The sequence below is a fragment of the Oculina patagonica genome, chromosome 8 (assembly GCF_052425735.1).
Source record: "Oculina patagonica isolate OP01 chromosome 8, crgOcupat, whole genome shotgun sequence".
NCBI classification, from domain to species: Eukaryota; Metazoa; Cnidaria; class Anthozoa; order Scleractinia; family Oculinidae; genus Oculina; species Oculina patagonica.
This window is the reverse complement of record NC_135765.1, coordinates 32,247,500-32,260,483: the sequence shown is the minus strand read 5'-3', so window position 1 is coordinate 32,260,483 and position 12,984 is coordinate 32,247,500. Positions and strand designations below refer to the sequence as shown.

General features: G+C 38.9%; 1 protein-coding gene across 3 annotated transcripts in view; it reads left to right on the top strand.

The window, feature by feature from the left end:
* Positions 1-1,094: 1,094 nt before the first annotated feature.
* LOC144664401 (uncharacterized) overlaps positions 1,095-12,984 on the top strand; it is a 55,251-nt gene continuing 43,361 nt past the window's right edge. The window contains exons 1-8 of one of the 3 annotated variants that reach the window (XM_078525515.1): positions 1,096-1,257; positions 2,454-2,800; positions 4,031-4,109; positions 5,370-5,779; positions 6,753-6,831; positions 7,826-8,190; positions 8,821-8,917; positions 10,223-11,456. In XM_078525515.1, coding sequence (XP_078381641.1) covers positions 1,173-1,257; positions 2,454-2,800; positions 4,031-4,109; positions 5,370-5,779; positions 6,753-6,831; positions 7,826-8,190; positions 8,821-8,917; positions 10,223-10,419 — 1,659 coding nt within the window. In that variant the 5' untranslated portion in view covers positions 1,096-1,172 and the 3' untranslated portion in view covers positions 10,420-11,456. Of the gene's footprint in view, positions 1,258-2,453; positions 2,801-4,030; positions 4,110-5,369; positions 5,780-6,752; positions 6,832-7,825; positions 8,191-8,820; positions 8,918-10,222; positions 11,457-12,984 lie in introns of those variants that run through there. The other 2 variants (XM_078525514.1, XM_078525516.1) reach the window with 2 other exon arrangements.

Sequence of the window (12,984 nt, the reverse complement as noted above, 5' to 3'; positions counted from 1 at the left end):
AACGAAGGAATTTTCAATGTAAATGGATGTTGTCGTCAATTGACTCAAGAACAATAACTCGCGTACAGGCATGACCTACTTGTGGACATTGTGAGAACTGCTCTGTTGTTGCTATTGCCGAGATTTATTCCCACCCTTGTGGTTTTGTTAATTTTGACGTTACTGTTCCTTAATTTGATGAAGTCGGGTTTTTTTAGTTCAACAGGCATGTAAAATAATATTGCCAAGGAAATGTAAATTGTGTCTTACTCAAAAACGCGAAATTAAAGTGATTCAAAATACAAAATTTTCGCAAAATCGCGAAAATTAAGTGTCGCGAAATATGCGCACCTCAAAATCGCTAAATAAACGTGTCGCGAAAATTTCATGTAATAAGGTACCTTGATAACGTAATCGCTTTGTTTGGGCCAGAGCAGAATTTCGGTTTCCCTTCCGGTAAGGTAAAGACCATACTTTTATTGAAGGGCGCGGGGGGTGGTGGTGGGGGGAATCAAAAGTTTTTCAAAACAATCAATTTTTTCCGGCTGCATCTTCCCGCAAATGTTTTTTTTTTATGTATATATGTCTGCAAACAATTTACTTTTGCTTTTTTGCTTTTGCAAACAAATTTTTTGGAAGGAATTTTTGATCCCCCCCTCGAAAAAAGAAAAAAAAAGAAATAATGTTCCGGAACGGTTGTCACGTATGGAAACCGGATTTTTTTTTGAGACCGGAGGCGTGACCGGATGTGACGCCCGGTTCTTTTTTTTATATCCGGGAGTTTACTTTCTGGCGGACATCCGGCCTCCGCTCGCACACGTACCGTTTCAGAACAGTATTAAAGCAAGGCATTTCACAATTTTCCAACAAAATCAAGCTGAATAAAGGCGTTATGAATTAACTGAATTAGAGCAGGTCAGTTAGGGAAATAATTGGCTTATTTTCTGATCTTAGACATTTCACAAGTTCAGGTCGCAAGGCCCGGGTAGCAAGGGCGATGTTTTTTCCGGGTTCCAGATTGAATGTCACGTGATTATGCCTGGTACGGACGTCATATCTGTTCCGGCATGGCAATGAATATAAAGTCCATCCTCGTACCCAGGGTCTTCGTTCCCTTTGACCAGTCATGAATATTGATTTTTGCCTCAACTCACGCATGTGATTTGGGAAATATTGCAGAGACTGCTAAAATCATGGCGCTGGCTGGCAAGCAGGGAGCAACATCAGGTTTTAGAACTGAAATTTGCCTTATTTTGGCCATTTTTTCGGCCATCGGAGGTAGGTTAATAGCCCTGACATAGTCAAGTGACCCGTGAAATTCATTTTACTGAAGCCGCTTAATTTCATTTGCCTTAAAAATTGTTTGTGCTTCGCTGAAACACGCATGGTCGTAAACTTCATATGTCTGCGGCAGGCGCTTTTACTTAAGCTTAGTTTTCTTTTCATCATTAACGTCGCTGTAAAACGTTTTGCTTAAATTTTCGTGGAAATTGACGTCAGAAAGCGCAAATGAAGACTTTCGTGACGGTTTCTAAAAGAAGAGTTTTAGCCTTGCAATCATAACAAACTATGGTGCAAGCGTTTGTATGAAAATTAAGCTTCAGATAGCTGGGAAAATATTGTTGCTTGCCAAAAATTTAATGGTGTACAGTACTGCTAACGACGCAATTTTTGCGAGAGAATGAAAATATTTTAATATCATAATATATTGTTAATATAGTTAACAATACTTCAATATGAAGGCAAAAAAAAACTTGACCGAGGGGTAACCCATATATAACTGTGGTGTGATTTTTACACGTGTTGGTGGAGCTGATCTTGAGTTTACAAAGAATCTTACGGCTCAAATTACAATAAATTATTAATTTCATGCTGATATGAATTTAAATAAAAAAAATTGTTAGGGGCAAGCAAACAAACAATCACTTGCATAGAGGCCTTCCAAGGGTAGCCCTGTCTCAATGTCGCATGTTTCTGAGAGCTGATGTCGCCTAATGTAAATGTCACTGTCATTTTACACCCTTTTATGTTGCTGTTGCATTGTGTCGCTGTCACATTTCCGTGCCGTTATGATGTCGCTTGTTGCTGTTAAAATGTTCCTGTGTCGCCAGTATTCAGGGTCATGACGCTTGTTGCTTTTACCCCTTGAAAGGCCTCTGTCTAGTGGTGTCTTAATCAAGAGGTTCGGGTTGCAACCCAGGTTTGTTGTGTTCCTTAGCAAGACAATATCGTCTCCTACAGAGTATAAATGGGAAAGTATTTGTCAAGCGGATGGGAAAATTTCAAAATTCTCGGGCTTTAAACTGTGATTAAAAATTTACCTTAGCCAGTTTTAACAGTATTCAGTTTTTTTGAGTTATATTGTTCTCCTCTCATATTTAGTGACAGTGTGTTAAGCCAGAAAACCTCAATCAACATTTTATAGAAGATTGTTTAAATAACTAGACCCTTCGATTTTCCCCTTTAAATTGTAGCCAGCCTGCCTACCACAGGGCCTCCAACACAAGACAATTGTCCAGGTATTCAGTTACCCGATGCTGGCAATGGAACATGCGTCCTTAGTGACATGTGCAGCAAAGTCGCATGCACTGCACCACCTGGCAGTGGACCATTTAGCAAAATAACTGTACAGGCAAATGCTTGCCGTCAACCACTAAAAGCCACAGTTGATATAGAACCATCTCAGGGTGGCCCTAAATGGTCCCATACATTTGAAGATGGAGAGGAGGCTGCGTTCCCTATGCCGGGTATTCCTGACAGTATGAATGTATCCATGAAGGTTGAATTGAAGAAAAATGGCAACAATTTAGTCCACTTCAAGGTAGAGTATGGTGTAAAACAATTTTTGTCTTACAGAGATGTTAAGTCTTTTGTGCTCCAGCAGTTGACACTTTTAAAATTAAGCTTAAAACGTTTTTATTCAATAATGACCTTTTAATAACTTTAGAATTTTATAATGAATTTTAGTAATGTTTTACGAATTTTAGAATTTTATAATGAATTTTAGTATTTTAATGAATTTAATATTTAATCTTATTGTAATTTAAATATCTTATCTACTTTCTTTAATATTGTTTCGTTATTTTTCGTTATTTTCTTGTAAGAGCATTGAGATTTTTTAATGTAATGCGCAAGAAATAAATTAAATTAATTAGGTTACTTTTGGTCAGTTTATCCATCAAGTTCCTCATTTTAGTGGAAAGTTTGATTTAGTCTAGTAATGTGAAAAGGATGGTGATACATTGTTGGAACCTTAAATCCCCCTCCTGGAAAAAGGAGACCTATGTGAGCATGGCCCCATCTTTTCTGACCCCTAAAAGAGACCATTTTACATGTCTGATTGGTTTAAACCACTGAAAAGGGCCAAAACCTGCAATCTGTATCAGCCCATAGAGCAGTTTTCAGTTGAGTGTCGTAAAACCAAAACCAAAGTAATTGCTCTGGCCAATCACAAAGGACACAGACAATCCAGTGAACCAATCAAAACTCGAAGCAAATACATGTAGCTGACACGAAGTGCGGGAAAACGTGCGCAAGCAAGTCACGATTGGTTTTGGTTTAGTTTTGATTGGCTGAGAAAGTGGCGCGAGATTTTTAAACCAATCACTAAGCGTAGTAATGCAAAACCAAAGCAAACGCAATTTACTTTCGCCACTCAAGTGAAAAACCGCTCTAATTATGCAAGACAAACAATTCCCATCCCTTTCATATGGGAGTTTTCCCCCGGAGATGGGGGGGGGGGGGGTACTCTGCCCAGTTACATATTACCTCTCATGTATGTAATGGGCTATGACTTCTGGCCTTTGTTTTTGTTGTTGCTGCAATTAACTGCTAATGAAGACAAAAAGCTCAGTGAAGGTACGAAGCAAAATTAATTTGTCTAGCTTGGCTGTAATATGGGTTTCTCTGTTCATACCCTTCCCCCCTCCCACCTGCCCCATGGTGATAGCCATCCCCTTAGTTTTGGCATTTTGAGTATATTGAAATGAATGCCAACTTTTCCCAGAAAGGCCAAAGCTAATTACTGGTTTGTTAATATTTGTTCTTCTAGATACTGCAGTTGATTAAGTCCGATTATGCAAACTCTAATGTGACTTTTCTGGAAGGAGACTTACATGCTTACAAATGTGGTAAGCTTCATATAAAACTAATTATTAAGGTCATTTGCCTGAAATAGAACTTAACATAGATTTTCAACCAAACTTTGCCTACTTGTTGATTAAAATAAGGTAGGATAACCATATTCTTTTAGCAGCAGGAAGACCTTGTATATTATTAAACCATGTGATTCCTCAGGGCTCACCAAAACCCCCATCTGGCCGGTCGTCGGTCATCCGGGACAAGTAGATTTTCCCGTTGGGCAAGTGATTTTTCATGCTTACTTGCCCGACGGGCAAGGGCCCAGGCAAACCATCAATTAACTTAATCTAAAACAACGATTTTGAAACAAAGCAGTACATTATAAATTGCAGCAAAAACTGTTCCAAACTGTTTTCGGATTCGATGAAATGTGTTCCCAATGTCTCAAAATGCATTCCAAATGTTTTGCAATGGTTTTCAATGGAATAATTAATAAGTTTAAGAACCTGGGCAAGGGGGAAAAGTGTCTGGGCAAGCAAAGTTTAAGGGTTACTTGCCCCATGGGCAAGCTGGAATTCAACTTTTTGTCGAGCCCTGTTCCTTAAAAATTCCCTTGCGAGTACTGGCAAAGTACACATTTCCAGTGATAATTTTATTTTTCAAACATAAGAATTAATCTGTTTTCATTTCACAGAAAGAACTTGATCGCTTCACCCAGAAGCTGAGAAACAATTGATAGGTCACTCCGGTTACCCTACAGTTAGCTTAGGTAGCTTGCAGCTAGCCTCTTTATTGGGAGTAGGGATTTTTGCCTGGCATGCCTTACTGCCTCGCCTCACTTTCCTTGCTGCATTGCCTCGTATGCCTCACATGGCTTGCTGCCTCGCATATTTGTAAGACTTTGGCAAGATGTTCTTAATGTTTTTGTTTGTTTTATTTAATGCGGTTTTCAGTGAAATGCGAACTCTGAAATTCAATCCTCAATCACCGGTTTACACTTTTTGCTGCCATCAATCATCTTAGCGGACCTCTCAGGAAACAGGAGCTCACTTCAACCCGGTCAAAAGGTCACATCCTTCAGTTGTGATTGGTAGATTTTGATCCATTTTGTTTGTTTCTGTTTTTCATGGTTCATTGGCTGTCACCATAATTATGACTGACGGCAGCGAAAAACGCAATCGTTAGTTGGATTTTTATTATCAGAGTTCGCATTTCACTGAAAACCGCAATAATTTTGCTGATGTTAAAACCACATTTGAAGAGTTGAAAGACTGAAGTATAAGGGGTCCATTTTCTCCTCAAAACTATAGCAAGCCCCTCTACAATAGAACCTGCAACACAACCCCCAACACATCACAGCCATCATGGAGAACATCAAGACAATTGTCCAGATATTCAGTTACCTGACGGCAGTGAGGGTACCTGTGAGCACAGTGACCACTGTAGCAAAGTCATATGCACTGCACCACCAGACAGTATTGGGCCGTTTGGCCATCAGGTCTTAACTGTGCAAGTTTATGGATGCCACCAACCAGTGAAAGCCACAGTTCATACAGAATCATCTATAGCAGGTGATTCATCTAATAGTGGTACGGAGTGGTCACATACATTTAAAGACGGCGAGAAAGCTGCACTGCCCACGCTACCTGGAGCCCCTGCCAATGTTAAAGTATTCCTTAAGGTAGAACTGAAGAAAAATGGAGGCTTTGTCCACCTCAAGGTATGATGAAAGGTCCATTTTATTTCTAAGTACATAAAATGGGTACTGTATATTAGGGCTGCAACGATAGGTGCACCGGTGAATCGTGATATTATTTGTCACGATACGAATATCGGTATTTGAACGAAATATCACAGTATCGTGAAACAATAAAATATATTCTTCATAAACATTCAGAAATTACTGTTTTTAGTGACTTTTTACCCATGTCAAAGCCCTCAATGGCTATTTATTAAACTTAGGGACTAGGAAGTTCCATTCTGTGTCTGATCAGGTATTCTTTAAAGATGGGACAAGTAGTTTTCGACTGACACAGCCTTGTTTGCCCACAAGCAAAAACATGCGGTTTATGAGAACTTCACTTTGCAATAAGATTTTGCTGCTGATAAAGTGGAAAAAACTGTGTTACCAATAGACTTAAGTAAAATTATAGCACTTGTCAATTGTATGCAATGTTGTATCATAATGTGAAGCGTATCGTGGCGCTTATATCGAGGTATGTATCGTATTATGAAAAAGGTATCGTTACAGCCCTACTGTATATTTGGCTGTATTTAAAAAAAAGAATGCCACTTCAACACTAGCTGGTTTTCATGTGCTCCTATATTCAGGTTGAATTGGAATTTGGAAACAAAATGGATGGGATGCTACTATGGGTAGTAACACCCACCAAGGACAGAACACCAGTTTATTAAGCTCTCAAGTTCTTGTTGAAGTTTGTAAAGAAATATGAAAACAAGTCCTAACTAATTTAAAAAAATCAACCGAGATCAAAAATTAACTGCAATATGGACACTTCATACCGATACGGGATCCTCTCCCCCCCCCCCCCCTGGGTTATTATGATTGTTTTGTTACAGATAGAAATGTTTTGCAAAAAGTGACAAAAAGTAGCAGGTCCCGTTTATTTTAAGTTCCAGACAGTCCATCAAAACCATTGTAACTTACTGTTTATATTATGTTGTTTTTAAAGTTAGTGATGTTGTTTGAGTCGGACGTCACACACTACAATGTCACTTTCCTTGAAGGAGATTTACATGCATCCAAATGTGGTAAGCTTCATTAATACTGGTGATATTAAATTGATAGTGATATTGTATATAGAAGTAGTAGCCCTGCACTAGCTCCTTCTGTGCATCCCTCTCTTGCTGGTAACAACTCTTGCCCATGGACTTGATCTCTGCTTAGCAAACGTCTCCAGGTGTTCGTGAAGATTTACTAAAGCAGAATTTTAGTAGTTCATTGAAATTTTCTGTTTCGTTCAAGATCCAGACCTTCAGATAAGTGACTTAGGGGTCAAATCATCGTGACCTCTGACCTTAAAGCACCTCCCCTAGATCCGCACCAAGATTGAGCAGGATAAATAATTATTGTTTTATTATTCATTATAAAATGGTCAACGAATTCCATGTGCTGTGATTGGTCAATTTGAACTCATTATAGTCCCATAAAGCACGCTGCATACGTCATGTGCATGCTTTATCAAGTTATAATGGAGGCTGCTTACGTCGCGAGTTTTAGCGCGCGCAATTTCTTCAGCATTTCATAAAAGAACTCCTCGTGAATTATTGAGTTTATATAAGCACCTGTTAACTTTTAAGAACACTCGAGAAGTGCGAGAAGCACTCGGCGCAATGCACTTCTCTCGTGTTCTTAAAATTCCCAAGTGCTTATATAACTCAACAATGCACTCGAATGCGTTTTTTACTGTAATGCAGTGCAGCGCTTTACAAGACTTTGGGCAATTTTTCGCAACCTACGTATATCGCAGGATATCTGTTATGTACGGATGACAGATAATGTTAAAATTTTGACCATATTATGGGCATTTCAGGCATTTGAGGTTTTAATATGTGATATTTTTACAACCAACCACTTTTTGGCTACACAGACAGTACAGCATAGTCACATATGGTAGTTCTTTTCAACCAGATGACCAGCAAGAATTTTTTTTGGGTGGGAGGGGGGGGGGGGTAGCAGTTGTGGCACAGCTACATGGTTAAATAAATTACATTTACCTTTTTTGATCAACATTTTATTCTGCAGCTGATGAACATGGAAGCGATCATTCCAAACAATGCCCAGCAGTTGATATGATTCCAAGTGATCCTAATACTCCAAGCAAATGTGTTTACAGCGATCACTGCAGCAATGTTAAATGTTCTGTGGCAGCAGAAGGTCACAAGTTAACAGTTGGTTTTGAAGCAAACAAATGCAAAAAGTCACTGACTGCGAAAGTTACAATACAGCAAACAGGTGGTTTGGACTGGTCACACACCCTTAAAGATGGAGAAAAAGCCAAGTTGAAAGCCCCACCAAGCAGTTTTACTGGTGGCATCCCAGTTTCTGATGCCTCCTTGTTCGTAAAAGTAAAACTTCGGGAGACGCAAGGAAACAATGTTAACTTTACAGTAAGGAGATTAAATGAATTAATAGCCCCATTAATAGCAAAATAGTACAACAACAAAAAACATAATTTTGATAGCCAGGCAGGGTAACAAATTCTTATTTGTTTGAATATTACAGATATTATATCATACCTGGTCAGGTTTCTCATTCAAGCTCTGGCCCAGGTCATTTGTGTTTTGCTCTTGGCAAGACACTTTACACTCACAATGCCTCTCTCCAGTCAAGTGTACAAACTGGTACTAGCAAATTAATGCCGGGAGCAGAAACCCTGGAATCAGGACTAGCACCCATCCAAGGAGAAGTAGAAGTACTTCAAGTCGCTTCATGCTATAGAAACTGGGATAAGCTCCAGCCTGATTTGCCACTAGGCTTAAATCCAGAATTTTTTGTGCCTTCAGATAGATTGTGCAGTTCCAGAAAAAATCCATACCCACCCCACATAAGGTCATTAAAAATACGTGGGGTTGTGGGGGGGGGGGGGGGGAGGTTTAAAAGCCACAATTTTTAAAGCAATTTAAGTCTGAGGCTTAACTGGAATTTCCAGAGGGGTGGGGGGATTCAAACCAAAAAGCCTTCTGTGGGAAGGGTATGGATATTTTCTGGAATGACATTGGATAAATTTATCTCCTTAGGTGATGATTGTTGGCACGGTGACAATCGCCGATAAGACTGAGCCGGTAAATGCTGTGTTATTACAAGGAGAGCTTCCTATCTCAACTGATGATTGCGGTAAGCATGCCGGTTAATAAGTATGATATTGACCAGTCAGTGACATAACCCAACCAGAACTCTAAGAAGGACTTCTGAATCTCCAAGTTCATCTTTTGGGTTGATATTTTAGGTTTTGAATCTTACCACTATAGCAGCTTAAAAGAGCAGTTAAATAGTGATTAGGAGTCATATTACCTCAAAATTCCCACTCACTTTTGAGTACCACCAGTCAAAGCCTTGAAAGTCACTGAAAAGCTATTTCAATTGGTGCTTTATTGTTCTTAATGGAAGGAAATTCTCATGCAAAAATTGTGGACAAACATTCACCTAATCAACAGAAATTCAAGAGGACTGAGACCACATGTTAAGATGCTTTTATTTTTGTTTAGTTGTATTTGTTTTCTTAGTGCAAATAAGTGTCTTTCAAGTACTGGATCATGCTTTGAAAGTCTTGGAAACTACTTAAACTTTAAAAATATTATTTACAAGGCTAAAAAGTTTTAAAATTTTAAAAAGAACCCAACGTTTTCAGTCGATGTGTGATGATGATCACTCTGATCACTCTGATGATGATTTTTAAAATTTTATAACTTTTTAGCCTTGTAAATAATGTTTTTACCTTTTTTAGCGAATATTATGTCACTTAAACTTTCAAATCCCATTTTTATAAAGGGTTTGAACTCTGACTGGTAGAACCTTAAGGATGTCGAATGGAAGAACCTTAAAGATGTCGAATGCAAGGCTAAGAATTTTTCTTAGCCTTGAAAAAGCAATAAAGACTCAGAGAAGGCCTCCTAAAAAATTCGAGATGATGAGACCCCTAAAATTTGGCTAAAGTTTGTGAGATGGGCATTTTTGAAAGGACATTTCACTACCTTAACCTTGGGCGCTTTCCATTAGTCAGAACTGGCCGGCTGGTCCAGTGGTTTTGAATGTGAAACGGGCCTTTCCCACGAGATTTTCCCACAAATCCACCACAACAGTGTATAATATTTATGCACTGACTGATTTGACAGGAAGAATCTGACTACCAACTGAATTCTGTTCTCGATTAGAACAGAACAGAATTCTGTTGTTATTAGGGCGGTCAGTGTTTGACAAAATAAAAATTTGTTCTCTCTTTAGTTCTGACTAATGGAAAGAGCCCTTATCATGTATTCTACCAACAACCATGTCGTAGCCCTGTTTAAATTTTAAAGCTACAGGACAAACGTTTAAAGATCATACAGTTTTCCTCACATCATGAGATCAGTTCCAGAGAATACAGCATGGTACATTGAATTAAATATTGCTGTTTTTTTCTTTTTCTTCTTGTTTGCCCAGGTACCTGGTTCAGTAGACAGTCAAGCGGCGTCAAAGCTGCAGTGATTGTTGTGCCAATAGTTATCATTATAGTGATATCACTGGCTCTTGTTGCCTTCTTTTGTTATAAAAGACGCCAGGATGGTACACGCTTTATGGTCGACATTTTCTCAGGCCGAGACAAGCATGGGATGCAGCGGCTGGACAATGAGCTGTAAGCTTGTGCCGTTTTGGAAATCAAGCAAATGTAAAGGCAAACAAACTGAAAGTGTTTTAAAATGGAAACTGTTTAGTAAACAATTTGTTAGAACAATAGACTGCCTAGTTTGACTAGATTAAGGTATAGCACATAGTACATGATAGGTAATGGTTTCTTAGCTTGGATAAACAGCTGTCGGTCTTTTTTTTGTAGTAAGTTTAGCCTCCCCAAACACCTTCCTCCCATCTTGATACAGACATAACTCTATAGAGAACTCAGTGGTAGTACCATCTGATTGGTCTATGTTTCTGCTCGGAATTTTCACGGACAAGTACCAACCAATCAGAGCGTCCTGCTGTATCTTTACGCGCACTTACCAGTTACCTCTAAATAGTACTTATATTTGTGGCGACTGGCCGAGATAATGCTAGGGGGTGTGGGTGTCTGTGGAAGGGTACTTATGACTTATTTATTGTGAAGTTTCCTGCAAAATTTGAAATGGGTTTTGTAACGGCTATACATTTATTGGGGGTTTCAGGTTATATATTTATTGGTACATTATTAGTAAGAGTGCTCTGTATAATTTTTATAACCTGATATTTCTTAAATCGTCTCACAATTCTTGGTATTTAGTCTCTTAAAGTATCAATTTTTCAGGTATAACAATATCTGTGACAATTTTTCAGGTCTTTATACGTATGCATAATTTATTGGCAAAGCTTGAAAAAAGTTCGGTTACAGTAAATGTAGGATGGGAATTATTTAACAAAGAAAAAGTTTTTTTGTTGTGGTGCAATTTGATCCTTGGTACAAATTGGTGTTTTCCTCTGTTTAGTAAACTTGCACTAAGTCGCCCTCTCTGTAGGCGAGCGTCGTAGCGAGATGATCGCGAGTGACGAACCTAAAGCGCGCTTTGAAGTACAATATATACATAACAAAACAAAGGAAAAAACCAGATAATACCAAGGGTGAACCATAACATAGATGTTAATAGTATTGTATGCTACGTAAGGTATTATTTAAATCACAATTAAAAATTACTGTTTTGTGTCACAATGTCGATGTTTTTAACGATTTTTTAGAAGTTTAGCGACCCTGCTTTGCAATAAACTAGCTGAACTAGCTTTAGCCAGCTGGAAATTTTGAATCGGGAACGTAACAGAATTGTCGTTTTGTCTTAATACAACCGAGATAGGTACTAAAGCCCTCGACGTTTTCTGACAAGTTTTTGTTTTTTCTTCAGATAAAGATAGATGATAGATAGATATATTGTTTATTGATATTTTTACATGACAGTCCAAAACTGGACAGCTCTCTTAGATTTGAGGTTTTTGGAGCTTATGGTGGTGAAAAATACACAGTAACTCTGATAAATCGTCCTGAGTATTCCCTATTCTAACTTTCAGTACTGTTCCTGTGTCCTCATTTAACTTTATACGGGGTCCAAACGGGGCTCGGGGGAGTAGGGGGTGGGGGGGAAGGGTGTGAGGTGGAACCCTTAAAATTTCGCCGTACAGGCTGGAGCCCTATTCCGTTTGGCGGCTTGGAGCCTGTCCCTCCCGCCGCGAAAAAAAGAAATGAGGAAGATTTTTTTTATCAAAATGCCTGTCCCAGGACAGGCATTTTGATACAAAACTTTCATTTGGCTCAAATCAATCTTTTTTATACAACAAGTTCCTTTCTGTTCTTTCCAGGGGGACTCCCATATAGAAGGGGCGGGGATGTTCGCTGTCTCGACTACAGGCATATTTTGGATTTTTGGTCTTAGGGTGCTCCGTCGAAAACGCCAATTTTTAGCCGTCGATGTCTCTTTTAGGGTTGCACACGAAGAAATATTCAAATTTAAATTCTATTTTTGGTATTTTGGTATCTTTTCGAGGCCAGAAAAGCTTATGACACGACCAGATTGGTCTTTTTTGGATGTTCATTTCAAAATATTTGACGAGCATCTCGAATTCCCCGGGCTGTTCTTAAAAGTTTACGACCGGCATTTCATGAGAACGTAGGGTCAAGGACTTTTCTTACCAAAGAAAAATGGTGGGCCATAAACTGAAATGTGTTAATAAGGAGGTGAGCCGAAAAATTAGATACATAACCACTTCCCCATCCTAAAAATAACTAACCCTCCCCTATGCTCCTGTGCTTATGTCTGTGCTTATTCCCCCAGGGGGGTACTCCGGCTTGTAAGTGACGGGGATGATCGAAGGATTTTTTTGGGTTTAAAATTTTCGATTCGGGGATTTTTTTGGGTTGGAGAATTTGGCAAGTATTTTTTTGTGTGACTTGATTAAAATAGGGATTTTTTTGGGTATTAAAAACGAACTAAAGTGCCTTGACGGGGCCTTGGCATATTTATGGTATGATGAATAAACACACAGCAGCGTTCAATTTTTTATGATTTTCTTTGTGTTATATTATTGCCCCTCCTGGCAATTTAGGGGTAATATGACAAGGGATTTTTTGGGGGGTTATTTTTGGTCCAGGGATTTTTTTGGGTAATGTCGGAAGACTAAGGTATTTTTTGGGGTCCTAAGTTTTGCCTCCATTCGATCATCCCCGTCATTTACAGGCCGGAGTACCCCCC